The 18,944-nt window shown below is 43.2% G+C and overlaps 1 protein-coding gene across 1 annotated transcript in view; it reads right to left on the bottom strand.

The window, feature by feature from the left end:
- The window catches only part of LOC111972393 (cadherin-2-like), a 79,527-nt gene extending 61,350 nt beyond the window's left edge, over positions 1 to 18,177 (bottom strand). The window contains exons 1-2 of the mRNA XM_023999441.2: positions 17,820 to 18,177; positions 7,952 to 8,090 (exon numbers count right to left, since the gene is read on the bottom strand). Coding sequence (XP_023855209.1) covers positions 7,952 to 8,090; positions 17,820 to 17,867 — 187 coding nt within the window. The 5' untranslated portion in view covers positions 17,868 to 18,177. The remainder of the gene's footprint in view (positions 1 to 7,951; positions 8,091 to 17,819) is intronic.
- Positions 18,178 to 18,944: the final 767 nt, after the last annotated feature.

The raw sequence follows: 18,944 nt of genomic DNA on the forward strand, positions 1-18,944 counted from the left end.
CAGTCATGGTCACGTCAAGCATTCATCTCCACAATGACTCCAAAAACAGCCCCGAAACTCCCACATGCCTATTTCTAAAGAGTGTTGTGGTCAAATGATTCTGCTTCCCCATACAGAYACGGGTTCAGAGAAAGTCAGCATTGACCAGAGAGTCACCACTGGCTGATCACCAATGCCAAAACAAACACGCTGAACCTACAGGAGAGCCAATCCTCCAATTCAGGCRCCATAACCAATACAGACAGCTCAATTAGCTGATGCTGAGGCCAGGCTGAGAATGATAGTCCAGCCTATGAGGCAGCAGTGATCATCATGGGTCAGCAAAWCAGAMATWTAACCTWTTCACCAGCCAGGAACGCCAGATCKCCACTAGAAGCAGCAACSAGAGAGAATCACAGGAAGACGTGGATACAAAGACCGTAGGATGTGGCCCATACATGGAGCATCTATGAACTTTCCTCATCCCTCTCTGTCCTTTCACACGTATCTCTCCATATCTTAACCCTCTCTTTCTCCCTTACAGCCTAGCTCCTCTCTCCACCCCTAACACCTTTTTAACCATCTATCGCGCCCTCCATCCCCCTCCTTCTGATTTGAATTATTGCTTCTCTCCATCCCGTCATTAATAATTGACTCTCTTCCTCCTGCTCCAATTAAATAATTAACTAAGCCTCCTGCTGTCTGTACCCCAGGGCAGTCTGTCTGTGACCCTCTATGTGTCTGTCTGTGTGTGTCTGTGTCTTTGTGCGCGTGTCCATGTGCGTGTCTGTCACTGTCTGTTCCTCTGTCTATGTTAGTATCTCTCTGTCCCTGTCACTCTCTGTCTGTCCGTATGAAGGCCTGCCTGTATGTGACTTTGTCTGTCCTGCTGTCTGTTTGTCTCTGTCTCACACTGTAAACACCAAGACATTAACTCAAATACTTCTAGTAAGTTGAACTCAAAGTTAATGAAGTTTAAAAAAAATATACATGTTTATGTGGTACTGAATCAACATGAAATGAGAAGTCACATCAACTACATTTTTTAAAGTTATGATAACAAATTAATGTTTCTTCCCAACATGCTCTACTGCAGGTTGATCTTTTGGGGAATTGTTTTTCATATCTGTGTTTTTTTCATGTACATTGATTGAGTGATTATTGTGATTGAGTGACTATTGCTACACAAAGATTAATAACATACATTTTCATAAACTAACCCAATCATTTAGTTTGAGTTTTTTCACCCATTACTGAAATGGTTGTTTCAGTTTATACAGTTTACAGTTTATACCCACAATGATAACATTCACCTAGGAACTCACTTGGTGAAGGCCACAGGATTGAAAATAAACTAGTTTAACAACCATGTCTCTGTCACAAATAAATACAGTCATGGCTGGTAACCCTAGAATTCACTCGATAAGGCAAGGCACACTCGGAAATTATATTGGAGGCGTGGCATATTGGGGGTGTCACAGTGACTCATTGACTATCAGTTTGAGTAATGACTACAACATCACTTTAAGTAACTGTATTAAGTGCAATGGGTTTCCTCAAACGTTTTGAGTAATGACAGCACAGTGGGGTTTACAGCGCACTGTGTGTTGTTCCTTCCGTCACCTTCTCCTGTTTTTAAACATGCTACAATATAGTGTATGTAACACACACATGCACTAACACCCACTACACACACTCAGTCAGACGCATGGTCAAACAGTCTACTGCCATGTTATCCTGTCTCTCAGTCTGTTGCACTGAGTGTTGTCCTGTTCTGGTACACTGGGTGCATACAGAACCACACACACACACACACACACACACACACACACACACACACACACACACACACCACCCTGTGACTTAACTGTTGAAAGCCTTTTCCCAACTGAAACAGATACAGGATGCCTCCACCCCCTCTTCTCTATGTAAACTCCCTGTGATTGGTTGACACAGTTTCTCCAACACAAAACCAAGTGTTGGGCTGCGTCACTTATGATACCCTTTTGACCAGACCCCTCTTTTTGAGTTAATATTCACACATAATATCAAAGGGATTCCATGACTTCCTGGATGAGAACATAACGAGGCAGGAAACAGGAAGAATTTATCTCCAGGCTGTGCCATCTGTCTCATGGTTATGTCCCAAATGGCACCCGATTCCTTGCATAGTGCACTACWTTTGACCAGAGCCCTATGGGCCCCATGTACAGAGTAGGGTGCCATTTGGGATACAGACAAGCCCTCTGAGACAAAGAGAACCATGGTCGTACTGGATTGATTCTGTTAACAATGTTGGTTTCAACCAAAACACAAATTTGGACGTTGGCCTTTCAAACTAAAACCAAACCAATACGGTTCCTGGTGTGTGTGTGTGTGTATATATATATATATATATATATATACAGTGGGGAGAACAAGTATTTGATACACTGCCGATTTTGCAGGTTTTCCTACTTACAAAGCATGTAGAGGTCTGTAATTTTTATCATAGGTACACTTCAACTGTGAGAGACTGAATCTAAAACAAAAATCCAGAAAATCACATTGTATGATTTAAGTAATTAATTTGCATATTTTATTGCATGACATAATTAATTGATATTGCAGTGTGAAAAGCAGAACTTAATATTTGGTACAGAAATATTATATTGTTTGCAATTACAATTACAATTATTATATTGTGTATTGTTTGCAATTACAGAGATCATACGTTTCCTGTAGTTCTTGACCAGGTTTGCACACACTGCAGCAGGGATMTTGGCCCACTCCTCCATACAGACCTTCTCCAGATCCTTCAGGTTTCGGGGCTGTCGCTGGGCAATACGGACTTTCAGCTCCCTCCAAAGATGTTCTATTGGGTTCAGGTCTGGAGACTGGCTAGGCCACTCCAGGACCTTGAGATGCTTCTTACGGAGCCACTCCTTAGTTGCCCTGGTTGTGTGTTTCGGGTCGTTGTCATGCTGGAAGACCCAGCCACGACCCATCTTCAATGCTCTTACTGAGGGAAGGAGGTTGTTGGCCAAGATCTCGCGATACATGGCCCCATCCATCCTCCCCTCAATACGGTGCAGTCGTCCTGTCCCCTTTGCAGAAAAGCATCCCCAAAGAATGATGTTTCCACCTCCATGCTTCACAGTTGGGATGGTGTTCTTGGGGTTGTACTCATCCTTCTTCTTCCTCCAAACACGGCGAGTGGAGTTTAGACCAAAAAGCTCTATTTATGTCTCATCAGACCACATGACCTTCTCCCATTCCTCCTCTGGATCATCCAGATGGTCATTGGCAAACTTCAGACGGGCCTGGACATGCGCTGGCTTGAGCAAGGGGACCTTGCGTGCGCTGCAGGATTTTAATCCYTGACGGCGTAGTGTGTTACTAATGGTTTTCTTTGAGACTGTGGTCCCAGCTCTCTTCAGGTCATTGACCAGGTCCTGCCGTGTAGTTCTGGGCTGATCCCTCACCTTCCTCATGATCATTGATGCCCCACGAGGTGAGATCTTGCATGGAGCCCCAGACCGAGGGTGATTGACCGTCATCTTGAACTTCTTCCATTTTCTAATAATTGCGGCAACAGTTGTTGCCTTCTCACCAAGCTGCTTGCCTATTGTCCTGTAGCCCATCCCAGCCTTGTGCAGGTCTACAATTTTATCCCTGATGTCCTTTCACAGCTCTCTGGTCTTGGCCATTGTGGAGAGGTTGGAGTCTGTTTGATTGAGTGTGTGGACAGGTGTCTTTTATACAGGTAACGAGTTCAAACAGGTGCAGTTAATACAGGTAATGAGTGGAGAACAGGAGGGCTTCTTAAAGAAAAACTAACAGGTCTGRGAGAGCCGGAATTCTTACTGGTTGGTAGGTGATCAAATACTTATGTCATGCAATAACATGCAAATTAATTACTTAAAAATCATACAATGTGATTTTCTGGATTTTTGTTTTAGATTCCGTCTCTCACAGTTAAAGTGTACCTATGATAAAAATTACAGACCTCTACATGCTTTGTAAGTAGGAAAACTTGCAAAATCGGCAGTGTATCAAATACTTGTTCTCCCCACTGTATATATACAACCTAATGGCTAATCGCCGGATACAAAGAACCGACGAAATGATTCAGCAGGACAATCAAAAGGTTATTTAGCACAGGTGACGTTGTAAAACACACACGTCTCGCTCGCTTTCCTTCCCCTCTCTCCCTCTCCCTCCCTCCCTCCCTCCCTCTCCGTGTTTTACCATGGCACCCTGACAGAACACTAGCTTAAAAAGTCGGATCACAAGTCAGTTTCACAGGAGCCAATGAAAAGTAAATAAAATAAATAGCCAACAGACTAGAGACTACAACAGGACAGGTAGCACAATAAACTCTGAATTAACCATCCTGAACACACAGAGACTCACAGCTAGGTCTGCCTCTGTATGCCTCTGGCACTAGTATCAACAACACACACAATAGTGAGACCCCGGCTGGGTCATCCTGTCTGTACACACACAAAGGTCATTGATCAGAGGATGGATACAGGCTGACAAGATTAATATAATTTATCACACAGTGTTTCATTTGTATGTGGAGTGTGCGTGTGTGAATGAGTGTGTGGGGAAACACCCACTGTGTGTGTGACGAGGCAGATGGTTTCAGCCCCTTCCACCCCACTGCCCCCAACCCTCACGTCCTCCCCTATTACTCACCTAATCCTCCACCTCCCTCAGTGATCGTAATGAAAAACTCCTCCATATTGTTGCATTGTGCAGAGTGTATACTCCACCCACTGACTGCAACACTTACCAACGGGCCATTAAAAACGGTAATATCTTATGTTACCAACGGGCCATTAAAAACTGTAATATCTTATGTTACCAACGGGCCAATAAAAACTGTAATATCGTATGTTACCAACGGGCCATTAAAAACTGTAATATCGTATGTTACCAACGGGCCATTAAAAACTGTAATATCTTATGTTACCAACGGGCCATTAAAAACTGTAATATCTTATGTTTCACAGAGTCGTGGCTGAACGACGACATGGATAATATACAGTTGGCTGTTCCAGTAAAAAAATGTACGTGCATCGGCAAGACAGAACAGCTGCCTCCGGTAAGACAAGGGGTGGCGGTCTGTGTCTTTTTGTCAATAACAGCTGGTGCATGAAATCTAATATTAGGAAGTCTCAAGGTTTTGCTCGGCAAGAAAGTTTTAATTTAGATTTTTTGTAGCTGTCTATTTACCACCACAAAACGATGCTGGCACTAAGCAAACAAGAAAATGCAAATCCAGAGGCGGCGCTCGTAGTGGCCGGTGACTTTAATGCAGGGAAAATTAAATCTGGTTTACCTCATTTCTACCAGCATGTTACTTGTGCAACCAGAGGGGAAAAAAACTCTAGACCACCTTTACTCCACACACAGAGACGCGTACAAAGCTCTCCCTCGCCCTCCATTTGGCAAGTCTGACCAAAATTCTGTCCTTACAAGCAAAAACAAAAGCGGGAAGTACCAGTGACTCGCTCAATACGGAAGTGGTCAGATGATGCAGATGCTAAGAATCCCAGCCGCGAGCTGCCCAGTGACACGAGCCTACCAGACGAGCTAAATTACTTATATGCGCGCTTCCAGGCAAGCAACACTGAAGCATGGATGAGAGCACCAGATGTTCGGGACGATAGTGTGATCATGCACTCCGTAGCCGATGTGAGCAAGACCTTCAAACAGGTCAACATTCACAAGGGCGCAGGCACAGACAAATTTCCAGGACGTGTACTCTGAGCATACACTGACCAACTGGGAAGTGTCTTCACTGACATTTTKAACCTCTCCCTGAGAGAGTCTGTAATAGCTACATGTTTCAAGCAGACCACCATATTCCCTGTGCCCAACAACACCAAGGTAATCTGCCTAAATACCTACTGACCCATAGCACTCACGTCTGTAGCCATGAAATGCTTTGAAAGGCTGGTCATGACTCACATCAACACCATCATCCCAGAAACCCTAGACTCACTCTAATTTGCATACTGCACCAACAGATCCACAGATGACGCAATCGTTATTGCACTCCACACTGGCCTTTCTGACCTGGACAAAAGGAACACCTAAATGAGAATGCTGTTCATTGACTACAGCTCAGTGTTCAACACATTTAAGTCATTTAGCAGACATTTAAGTCATTTAGCAGACGCTCTTATCCAGAGCGACTTACAAATTGGTGCATTCACCTTATGATATCCAGTGGAACAACCACTTTACAATAGTGCATCTAACTCTTTTAAGGGGGAGGGGGGGGTTAGAAGGATTACTTTATCCTATCCTAGGTATTCTTAAAGAGGTGGGTTTCAGGTGTCTCCGAGCAAGGTGGTGATTGACTCCGCTGACCTGGCGTCGTGCGGAGTTTTTGTTCACCATTGGGGTGCCAGAGCAGCGAACAGTTTTTGGACTGGGAGCAGGGAACTGTACTTCTTCAGAGGTAGGGAGGCGAGCAGGCCAGAGGTGGATGAACGCAGTGCCCTTGTTTGGGTGTAGGGCCTGATCAGAGCCTGAAGGTACACCACAGTGCCCTCAAAGCTCATCACTAAGCTAAAGACCCAGGAACTAAACACCTCCCTGTGCAACTGGATCCTGGACTTCCTGACGAGATGCCCCCAGGTGGTAAGGGTAGGCAACAAAACATCTGCCACTGATCCACAACACGGGGGCCCCTCAGGAGTCCCTACTTGTACTTCCTAAATCACCCATGACTGCTTGGCAAAGCACGACTCCAACACCATCATTAAGTTTGCCGACGACACAACGGTGGTAGGCCTGATCACAGACAACGATGAGACAASCTATAGGGAGGAGGTCAGAGACTGTGGACTCCTGGAAAAGGAGGGCCGAGCACACCCCCATTCTCATCGACAGGACTTTAGTGGAGCATGTTGAGAGCTTCAAGTTCCTTGGTGTCCACATCACCAACAAACTAAAATGGTCCAAACACACCAAGACAGTCGAGAAGAGGGCACGACAACGCCTATTCCCCCTCAGGAGACTGAAAAGATTTGGCATGGGTCCTCAGATCATCAAAAACTTCTACAGATGCACCATCGGGAGCATCCTGACTGGCTGCATCACCGCCTGGTATGGCAAATGCTCGGCCTCCGACCGCAAGGAGCTACAGAGGGTAGTACGTACGGCCCAGTACTTCACTGGGGCCAAGCTTCCTGCCTTCCAGGACCTCTATACCAGGTGGTGTCACTGGAAGGCCCTAAACATTGCCAAAGACTCCAGCCACCCTAGTCTTAGACTATTCTCTCTACTACCGCACGGCAAGCAGTACCAGAGCGCCAAGTTTAGATCCAAAAGGCTTCTTAACAGCTTCTACCCCTAAGCCATAAGACTGCTGAACAGCTAATCAAATGGCTACCCGGGCTATTTACAATGCCCCCCCCTTTTTTCGCTGCTGCTACTCASRMWRTKTTATCTATGCATAGTCACTTTATCCCTACCTACATGCACATATTACCTCAATTACCTCAACTAACCTGTACCCCCGCACATTGACTCGGTACCCTGACTCGGTACCCTGACTCGGAATTGTTATTTTATTGTTGCTCTTTTATTTGTTTTACTTTAGTTTATTTAATAAATATTTTCTTAAGTCTTAAGTTTCTTAAGTAAGCATTTCATGGTAAAGTCTACACCGGTTGTATTCAGCGCATGTGACAAATACTGTTTGATTTGATTACCCAACCCTCAGTCCTGGCCCGCAGCTAAAAACATTACGACTCAAATATCACCCAAACATAATATGAAGCTACTCCCAAAACATATTATGTTAGGTTACTCCCCAAAAATATCCCCCCCCAGAGATTTAGGTTGTTGTTTGAATCGCCAGCCCTTGTGGTGAAGTAAGGCGTGTGTGTGTGTGTGTGTGTGTGTGTGTGTGTGTGTGTGTGTGTGTGTGTGTGTGTGTGTGTGTGTGTGTGTGTGTGTGTGTGTGTACCGGTGAGGAGTGCTTGTCCCTCTCTTAGCTCCTCGTCCACAGCAACACTGTACTCCTCCTGGGAGAAGCCTCGTGTGCACGGCAACGACCCCTGCCTCCATGGTGATGACCCCACGGCCCCTCCACCCTGCACAGCAGTCTGGAGAACAGAGAGAAAGAACAGAAGGGTGTGGAAAAAAAGATCAACATAGTCCTGGATAGGTTACACATACTTAAATATGTATGCACTCACTGCACCATAAAATGCAGTGAAAAAAGTGTGTACAGAGCAGCTTATATTAAAAGAGTTCATAACGATGTTCATAACCACTAATAACTATCATAATAGGCAAGAGAAGTGACATAATAACCACCATCAAATGCAAAATATTATAAAATATAGGCTGCATAAAAGAGACATACTATTCGAATGTATAATGTATAACATAACAACATATAGGTCTATATGCTGTCAAATAACAGCAACAATAATTGCACATTAGGAGGGGCCTAGCCCAGTGGCACAGACAGACAACTAATACCTAGCGTGTAGGCTACCTCTCTATGCCCTCCGCCCTACCCCCCTCACAGAACGGCACAATGACATATGTTGTTGTTAAGAGTCCACTCAGGCTGGTGATTGGAGTAATGAGTGTAAGGGTAAGCAGGTAGCATGATTAGACTGAGAAAGACCTCCTGTCGGCGTCCCAAATGGCACCCTATTAGTGCACTACCAATGGGCTCTGGTCAAAAGTGGTGCACTGCATAGGGAATAGGGTGCCATTTGGGATGCAGCTCCTATACAGCACTTCAGAAACGCACCCTCCCTCTTCTCCACCATCATGGTGATCACAGATCCGATATAGCTATACAACTGAAAGCTATGTCTTGGAACCCCTTGCTTGCTTTCACCTACCAGATTGTTTTCAGATCAGTGATTCATTCAGGGAAGATGTGTAGGAATAGGGTATTTCAGAAGTATTGCAACATCGGTGTGAAGGCAGAGCACTATCCTGGGGAAACGGAGCCGAGAACAAATCAGACCAGCTCACATCATAGACGTGTGTGTCAAAAAGCTGTAACCCTTGACCTTTCCATGACGTGACCTAACTCATTCATCTCATGCCTATTCTATTCAATTCTAATCAAAACCTGCCAACTCTCTGCAAATCACTCTCATCTGTCTCTATTTATTTGTATCTCTGTTGCTTATCTTAGCCTAATTTCTAACATAAAACATTTCCAAACATGTTTCAAACACTCTGATACTCTTCTAAATGAATACATTAATGCAATGAAGATGCAAAACCAAATGGGTTGGGTAGTAGGGCTGACCCCATTTAGTTGACAGGTCGATTGTTTGGTCGATAGGCTGTTGGTCGACAGATTTCTTTAGGATGTTAAAGGTTCTAGATAGAACCCTTTGCCTCACAAAGAACCCTTGTCTTCCAAAAAGGGTTCTTCTGATCAAAAKAGTTCTTGGTAGAACCCTATCCCTCTGCAAAGAACCCCGTTGGAACCCTTTTTTCTAAGAGTGTATAAAGAACAATTTCAAAATCAAAATCATGTTMTTAATAAAATGTGAWGATATTTGGATGAAACCAGATCAAAGTATGATGACCAAAGTACGAAAAATGACTGTTGCTTATACATTTATTTACTTCATATTTATACAGGGTGGGTCACCATTGAGAACAGGGTCTCATTTGCAAGGGAGCCCTGTGAACATGAACYTACAATAAATAATATCAATATAATCAATACAACAGGAGTATTCAAAACAAACARAACTCTCACATATCACCTTCCTTAAACTCGATCTAAACTGTCCAAGGGAGGCCAGCGAGTCTAATTTCAAGGTTGCCTGAAGACTATTCCATGAGCTGGGYGCATAAAAACTAAAAGCATTTGTCCCCGTSGGACCTCCAGAACCCGCCAGTGTAGAGAGTGGGTATTACAAGTGCTGGATCTCCAGTTAATATCTGAGCTGAGGTAYTGGGGGAGTCTCTGAAGAACCGTTTTATATACAAAAAGTAACCATTTTGAGCCATTCTGGTAGTCAAAGACTCCCAGCCAACAGAACTARACAAAATGCAGTGATGTCAACAAAAATGGTCCCCAGTGAAAAAACGCAGTGCTGAATAATAGACGGAATCTAAAGGTTTTAAAGCAGAGGCTGCCGCATGCATGTCGATTATATCCCCATAGTCAAGTACTGGGAGAAGCGTTGCTTGAACAATCCAAAGTGATGCAGGATGTATTTCTATAAAAGAAACTAATCTTAAATCTCAACTTTTTTTCAYTATAGSACATGATCTAAGAAAAWYWWWTTATGGTCTAAACAATATAGCACATGATCTAAGACAAGTGTAGCTGCTGAAACAGTGCTATGTCCAGGTTTAAATACGGATTGGTGCTCATTAAGAATAGAATGAGAAGTTCTCAGCTGAGAGTTGGCCAGMGACGCTAAAACGTTGGCGTGSCAAAATAGCTTGGAAATTGGAAAGTAGTTATCCAATTSAGAAGGATCTCTGCCTTTGTGTACTGGGAGGACTTCCAGATCTTAGGGATAACCCCAGAAACAATTGTCAAGTTAAAAACATAGGTGAATGATTCTGCAATAAGTGGGTCAGAAAGCTATAGCAAAAGGGATCAAGTGAGTCAGCCCCAGCTGATTTTTTTTTTTATTATTATTATTTATTTATTTTTTACATACATTTTCAATAAGGCACTTAGTATATCAAAGACATCCAATGGTTGAAATGAAAATGAGGAATGTGTATCTGGGAATGTATCGTTCTCTGCGACTTGGCTCGAAGTGCATAAAGGCCTCCCTCTGCTAGAATCAGAGTTTTTAGAAGCAATTTTATCAAATAGGTGGCCCTCGAATTAAATCAAATGTTATTGGTCACATACACATGTTTAGCAGATGTTATTGTGGGTGTAGCAAAATGCTTGTGTTTCTAGCTCCAACAGTACAATAATATCTAACAAGTAATATCTAACAATTTTACAACGATACACACAATACACACAAATCTAATGTAGAGGAATGGAATTAAGAATATATAAATATTTGTACAAGCAACGTCAGAGCGGCATAGACTAAAATACAGTAGAATAGAATACAGTATATACATATGAGATGAGTAATGCAAAATATGTAAACATTATTTAAGTGACTAGTGTTCCATTATTAAAGTGGCCAGTGATTTCAAGTCTATTTCTAWAGGGCAGCAGCCTCTAAGGTGCTAGTGATGGCTATTTAACATACTGATGGCCTTGAGATAGAAGCGGTTTTTCAGTCTCTCGGTCCCAGATTTGATGCACCTGTACTGACCTCGCCTTCTGGATGATAGCAGGGAGAACAGGCAGTGGCTCGGGTGGTTGTTGTCCATGATGATCTTTTTGTCCTTCCTGTGACATTGGGTGCTGTAGGTGTTTTCCCCRGGTGAAGCGTTGGGCAGAACGCAACACCCTCTGGAGAGKCCTGTTGTGCGCGGTGCAGTTGCCGTACRAGGRGGTGATACAGCCCGACAGGATGCTRTCAATTGTGCATCTGTAAAAGTTTGTGAGGGTTTTAGGTGTCAAGACAAATTTCTTCAGCCTRCTGAGGTTGAAGAGGCACTGTTGCGCCTTCTTCACCACACTATCTGTGTGGGTGGACCATTTAAGTTCGTCAGTGATGTGTACGCTGAGGAACTTGAAGCTTTCCACCTTCTCTACTGCAGTCCCATCGATGTGGATAGAGGGGTGCTCCCTCTGCTCTTTCTGGTTGMATTTAATAACACCACAAAAAATGTTGGGATAATAATGGAATAAATAACACAGGAAAAAAATACTGCAAAGTTGCTTAGGAGCTAGAAGCACAGCTGCCCTATCTGTCCGCGCCATCTTTACCTACTYAGGCAAAGTGGTTATTAAAAGCACACCAAATGTCCATCTTATCTGTTATGTGAGCAGAGGCTATCATAACCTGCTTTGGTAATGAGGGGATGGTGTTTTGTTTCAGAGATTTGACTACCTTCCAGAATCAAGCTGGATTCCCACCATTCTCAGATATACATTTCAAGAAGTACTGTATGAGGATTTTGCTTTTCTAACCAGGGATAGGCATCTATWTTTTAAGCTTTTACATAGAATCAGTCAGCCTAGTCTTAGCCCAAGCTAAATTCCTCACCTGAAGTTTCTTTGATTGTTCAGGGATTAGCTCTATCCCTTACACTTAGTTTATTGAATGGAGCATGCTTATCTGCAATAAAATAATTTAGGGCCTGATCCGAGTCAGAGATATCTGTCACAACCCCCATTCACACAATCCTAGATCCAACAAGAATGGCTGTCATTGAAATTCATAATGTAACAATGTGTGCGAGATTTAGGTCGTTTTATGCAGGCAATGGGACAATGGTCACTGAACTCATTAGCAAATATTCCATTGGTTGTATACTTGTCAAAATAATATCCAAAAGAGTCGATTTTTCAGGGTGTTTAAAGGGCGGGTTCATTCAGTAATCAACTGAGTTAGATTTAGCTCAATCAGAAGCTGGCATCAACTAATCCTGATTAAGATCAACCAAAATGAATAAAACCGATTTAGCATAGTCAGATAACAAGTCAGACAATTGGCTWAGAGCACTTGTTGGTTGTAAATATGGTTTGAGAGGCCAGAGCTATAATAAAATACATTTTTGAGATCAAACTTCTYGCATTTACATGAATCAGTCCAATGCCGCAGCTGCAGGATTTCAGATCAGATGGAGTCTCTAATACAGACATACTATGCTCAATTGATAACCGCTTACTTGAAAATACCATAGGGCTAGCTTGAAATGGTATAGACAAAATATTGTCTAGAACTGTGCCATTGGGCCTATYCTTTGAGCGAGGAAGTGGACTAAAACAAGAGTCAATGAGGGTTACCTGTTGCGGACCTGCAGTATGAAGATAATGCTGATCATTTATGGTTGGGATTACCTAAGCGGAACTTGGGGTGTTGGTAAATCAATGTCTCAGCGCAGCCTTGAAATGTGAGACAAGAGTCCAGGCACCAAGATGATTTGGATGGACCCCATCCTCTCTGTAGAGTATCTCGTTTCCAAAAGGTGTCAAAGTTATCCACAAAAGTAACTCCAACAAAGTTAGAGTAGACTCGTAGCGAATCATGTAGTGCCAGCAACCTACTGAATCTTTCGCTGACACGACTCAGTGGTGGCACTGGGCCTGAAATACTTGGATGCTTGTTGGATTCTTTCAGAGTTCCAATCAGTTCTTTAAAYTCCTGTTTCAGCCACTCCGAGCTAGCAATCCTAATGTCATTAGATTCCACATGGATTACTATAGCGACAACTCCCGTGTTCTGGTGTGAAATGGTAGGAAGCAGCCTAGTATTGTCTTGTAACCAAGCCCCAGGATAGCACAATGTTCTTGCCCCGGGAACCAAAATATAGAGCTGACGATGATAACAGCTGGTGAGATGGCAGAGGAGGTTCAGCAGTTTTTGTACCTCCTGCCGTCCTCAAAACCCAATGTGACTGACGGAGGAGACGGTGCGTCAGAAAACCTTGAGGCCCGGTGAGAAGAGGAGCYCAGCGGATCTGAGTCTGGGGCAGAGTCCCTCTCGGGAACTTGGAGGATCCGAGTCCGAGGCAGAATCTCCCTGAGAAGGAGGGTGGATAGGGACGAAGGCGCGAGAATCTCTATAGCCAAGACGGCGAAGCTGTTGAACAACTGGATTTGGGTCGAGCTTCTTAACACCAAAGAAGCCCCACTAGCCACAGGCCACTTCCCTACATTTGGCCTACGGCGGGTGATATGCTTCCATGGTTGGGCAGCAGGATTGGAGACAGTATAATCCGCTAAATCCACCAGAAGTAACGGTCCTGCTCCATTTCCCAGGGAGACTTCTTCGGGAAGGGGTCCCTGGAAAGCATTGGCTATTAAGTCAAGGAGTGTTGACATGGTGGTGATACTCTCAACACATRGGAATGGCGTCCAGCCTGTGGTGTAGAGAAGGAGAAGGTAGGCGGGGGTACTTTCCCAAGTAGATTAGGCAAATTTTGAATCTGTTTGCTAATAGTAGCCACTTCTTCCCTACAGTCCTCTGCGAGTAAACAATTGTTGCATCGGGAATTCTGGTCGGTCCACATTGTCCCAGAAGAGAGCATAGTATAAATACAGCTCCTGCATACCCTAAATGGGGAAGCCTCCGTGGGYAGAGACATAGGAAATAAATCCGTGGCGCAGAGATAGCTATTTCAGGCAAAGCGATAATCTATAATAATAAAAAGAGACAATAGCTGATGTATTTTTCTGGACCTATACAGACCGTTGGTAAATACAGCCAATACAACAACAAAAAATATTAGACGGAATAGACTGTAGCCTGTTAAACATAACATTCTGTGAAAAACTATTCACTGTCAAACATGATTGTGCACTCGCTCTCCTTCCAGTCAAAAGGTGTGTGTGATGAGTGTAAAAGTGTGCTTGACCTAAAGTTTGATCATGAAYTTACTGGTCCCCTCCCCGTGTCAAACACTTGGATTCAGGAGGCGGGATTATTAAGGGGATAGGGTGACGTCAGCATAACTCTCGTTTTAAAACACCAATGGTAGCGTGACATTCTTTTACTTGATTTAAATAAGTACCGCCTTCTAACTAACATCGGAAAAGGCATGTACGCATAGGGGCGTGGTTTAAGTAGATGGATAGCTACTCTACTGGTGCCATAATTTGACTGTAAGGTGTCAGCAAGTATAATTCAAAGTTTACAATATTAATCTATGGCAAAGACACGTATATGTTTCTCCTTTCATGTGTGTCTGGTGTTAGCTAGTTACTGGCTAGCTAGGTCTTCAGCCAGCATGGAACAAAAGGGGGGGGGGGGGTTCAAAACGCTGACGCAGTTGTCATGTCAACACATCCGTCAGTGCCACATCACAAAAGACACACCAAATGGGAGATCTAAATAAATGTGTATCACAACATTTTCTTGAGATAATTCTACTGCAACACTGCGTCCGAGTTTCTTGACATAGGCCTTACAAAGAGCAGTCAGTCAAAGTGAATAAATAAGCTTCCCMSCCACTCAGCCTGTCTTTTAAAATGTCTTGGTAGTTAGCCATGAGAAGAAAGTCATTTTCTTACATTTTGAGCATTTCTATCCCCCAAAAATATTATGGGTGATATTTTAGTCACTCAAAAGGCTATTTTACATGGGAATCAGATTGACAGTTCAGGACCTTTAAAATTCCAGGAGTGTTATGATTGTGTTAATTGACAAGCTGAATCAGGTGTGATAGGACTGGGACCACTGGATGTTGCTGAGAAGAGAATTGACCACTGACTTTGTCAATTGACACAAGGCCATAGGTGAGTCTTTCACAAAACAATGCTACCGGCCATAGTCATCTATAACATGTTGTACTGGCATAACACAACAGATCAGATAAACCGGAATGGCACTCACCATTGCACAAAAAGAGCCGTACGCTACGCCCCCAAAAAATGTAAATGAGCCGTCACCTTTTGTGAACTGCAAAGAGTTCTTTGAGTAATTATGGTTCCACATAGAACCATCACCATTCCCAAAGAACTCTTGTTGATCAACCCTCTTTTCTTAGTGTCTAGGTTAGGGCTGAATCAAATTATGCTATAGTGTAGCAGCCAACAGACTATAAAACAAGACACCCATGTGTGCCTGATTCATTAACATATATAAAGACCATTCCTCTAAGCCAATTTGTGGAGCGGGAAACAGGCGATTGTCCAGCGGATACTTCAATGTCTATAAATGGTTACAGTTGTGACACTGTTACCTCCATCCATATCTCTAAATACACATCCGATTTAGTGCACGGGCGCAACTTCAGCCTTGTGACCTGTCTGCAGTACACAATTATAACGGTATCGTCTCAAATCGCCATAACGGCATCGCATAGGCTAGAAACGTCTACATTTCTACACCCGTCCCATAACCCTGCATAGCCTAGGTTACAGATCAAGCCTACAGTTAACGACCACTATGAATCATGGGTGAATACAGAGCAGAGCATAAACTAAACGGTCCCTAAGAGGCTATTTGGAATATTTCCAATAACGACAACAATTCCCTTAARCGAGTAAGCTATTGCCCGTCAAATGTGCAGCTTGATTAGGCAAATCAATAGGCAATTCAGTAAAGAAATAACATAGGAGAGCTGCAGTTTAAACAAAGTGCAGGCTACTGTAGCGGCTATGACTGCAAAATTGTGTGCTAGACCGAAATTCAGATATTCATGTTGAAAAACCAATTCATTTTAACAAAATGGAATGCACAATTAGCCTACATTTGAGCAAGATCCTAACGCATACACCCTTAGAAAAAAGGGTTGGAAAAGGGTTCTTTGTGGAGGGATAGGGTTCTACCTAGAACCTTTAACATCCTAAGAACCCGTTTTGGAAGAAGGGGTTCTTTGATGATTCTTTGGAAGGCAAGAAGGGTTCTACATGGAACCATATATAATATTTCACAGCATGCTCTATTGCAGGGAGATTTTCAGAATTGTTCAGTTTACTGTAATATCTGTGTTTTTTTTATGTACATTGATTGGTTAATACATTTTATGCAACACAAAGATAAATAACATAGTTTTCTAAACAATCTCTTGGATTTATTGCACCCATTACTGAAATGGTTGTTACAGTTCACATGATTGAGGTAGTGTCAATATTGTACCTTCCCTAKCCCGGCAGTCATTCTGAATGCAGGTTGTGGATGATTAACAATTCCACTTGTTGGATATCCTAACTCTGGCTGGGTTCAAGGTAGATCCCATCATAGACGCTTCTAGGAAGAACCTTTAGATGATAAAATGGTTCTTGGTAGAACCCTACATAGAGGGTTCGAGGCAGAACCATATACAGGGGGTTCTTTGAAGATCCCTACAAAGAGGGTTCTACCCAGCACCAAAAAATGGACAAACCGAAAAACCCTGTTCAGTTCTACTTAGCACCTTTGATTCTAAGAGTGTAGTTTAAAATCAATATAAACCAACAACCTAATATGTAGGCAATGTAGAAGGAAATAAATGCAGTCATATCCTGCAGACTTACGCCAAGTTGGTTGTCACAGCGTTAATTACTCCCAATCTAAATGGCACTGTGTAATATTTGTAAGGTTCAAATGAGTGAATTCTTTGAAATAACTCATCCCCCTCGTCAATTCATGTCAACATGACAAAACATTGAGGTGAGGAGAATTTGTGTTTTTCATAGGTGAAAGTAAAAAGGAAATTATTGGTATTTTACTTGTTAATGTTTGAATTAAGGGAGTATCCTTGAATAATTATGTACACACAGAAATTTACAAAAAAATGTAATGTTATTCTCACGGAGTAAATGCTTAATTTTGTTAGGAATATCGTTCCATCAAACAAAGGCTCGGCTATTTCTAAGACTGTAACATGAAATTAAGCAATATTGCATACAAAAGGAATAAGCTACTAGCAAATATTATGACAACCAACCCCATACTGTGTGTCATCCAACCCCGCGATTGGGCTGTTGGTGTGTGACATCCAACCCTGCAATAGGGCTGGTAACTGGTTGTCACAAGTGGACTGAGTGTTTGGTGGCTTATAACTCGTTGTATAAAAAGGGTCCCCATTTCAACCCAAGACCTTGGTCTTTCTCTTAATATTGAAAATGATATTGTAAAGAATACTGGTGCTGAGAAATACAAATGAGAGTAATACTTGTGACAACCAACCCCGGTCTCCCCTAGTGAGTTGACCATCATCATAGAGCAAAAACCAAGCCGTCACTCCGACCCCTGTCCCATAGCCAACCAACCGAACCAATCAACCCCACCACTACACCAAACCGAAGCAACGGTTTCGTAGCCTACCTGCACAGCTGCCAGTAGCATCAGCAGCGCGACAAAGGTTCGAAACATGATTAAAATCCCTCCTTCGAATGTGTTGGGAAAAGCCCCAATCTCTCTTCGCGTTTCAATGCGAGAATGTTCACTAGTAAACGAGCAGCGGCGGCGGCATGTAGCAGCCTCGTCTCTCTCCTCGCCGTCCCAGTTCTATGCTGTGCTGCTGAGCGGAGTGCACTCTGTCTGGTACTGAGGTTGAATGACTTAACTGGCTACCAGTCGGACCGACCAACAACACGGGCCTCAGTGTCTCTACCTACCGGATAACATCAGATATGGCAGGAATCACACAAAGATAATTTTCTCTCCCTCTTCGCCCTCTCCTCTCCTCTTCTCTCCCGGCGGAGAATGACAGACCACGCCCCTCCTGTAKAACCAAATGAGTCCTACCCTAAACTCTCGGAGGGGAAACGTGGTTGGAGGAGGGAGTTGGTTATAGGTATTGTCTTTTGATGTGAAATAATGACCGCCTATGATTGAGCAGTAAAAAATGAGGCCAATGAATGACCATGTGAAGTGGCGCTCTTGGTGGTGGTTTCAACAAGCTCTCACAGTGGTAAAAATCTGGCAGTGGGTTATCTGCCATGTCAGAATTAGACGTTCATCCATGTTTCTCAAACGTCCAATTTTAAAGTTGTTCCAAACATCACATTTAGAAGTGTTTAAGGTTAAGTTTAGGCATTAACTCCGAAATCTTAACGTTAGGCATGAACTCTTAATGGTTAAAGTAAGGATTAAAGTAAAGGGTTAGTCTAGCAATACTGAAACCTACTTGAAGGTAACAGCGCTCACTGTTGCCCCTACTGGCCGGTTTCCACATCATCTCCTGATGTCCTCAGACATGGATGGACATCTAATARTGACTTGTATCACGGGTGACCTGGCTCTTCAGTGAGGAGGCAAGACAAGATGTTTGCAACGGACATGCAAAGTGAGGGATTTTATTAGTTAGAAGGAAAGGCGCCTAACCCAACTAACCAAACAGTAAATCAACTCTGATAATGCCATAGAGAACTCTTCTTTGTATCTGTCCCACTATGGCATTTTATCTGAGCGCACAGGCAGCACCATTGAGGCCATTTGCATTTTTAA

This window comes from Salvelinus sp. IW2-2015, linkage group LG13 (assembly GCF_002910315.2).
Source record: "Salvelinus sp. IW2-2015 linkage group LG13, ASM291031v2, whole genome shotgun sequence".
Taxonomy (NCBI): Eukaryota; Metazoa; Chordata; class Actinopteri; order Salmoniformes; family Salmonidae; genus Salvelinus; species Salvelinus sp. IW2-2015.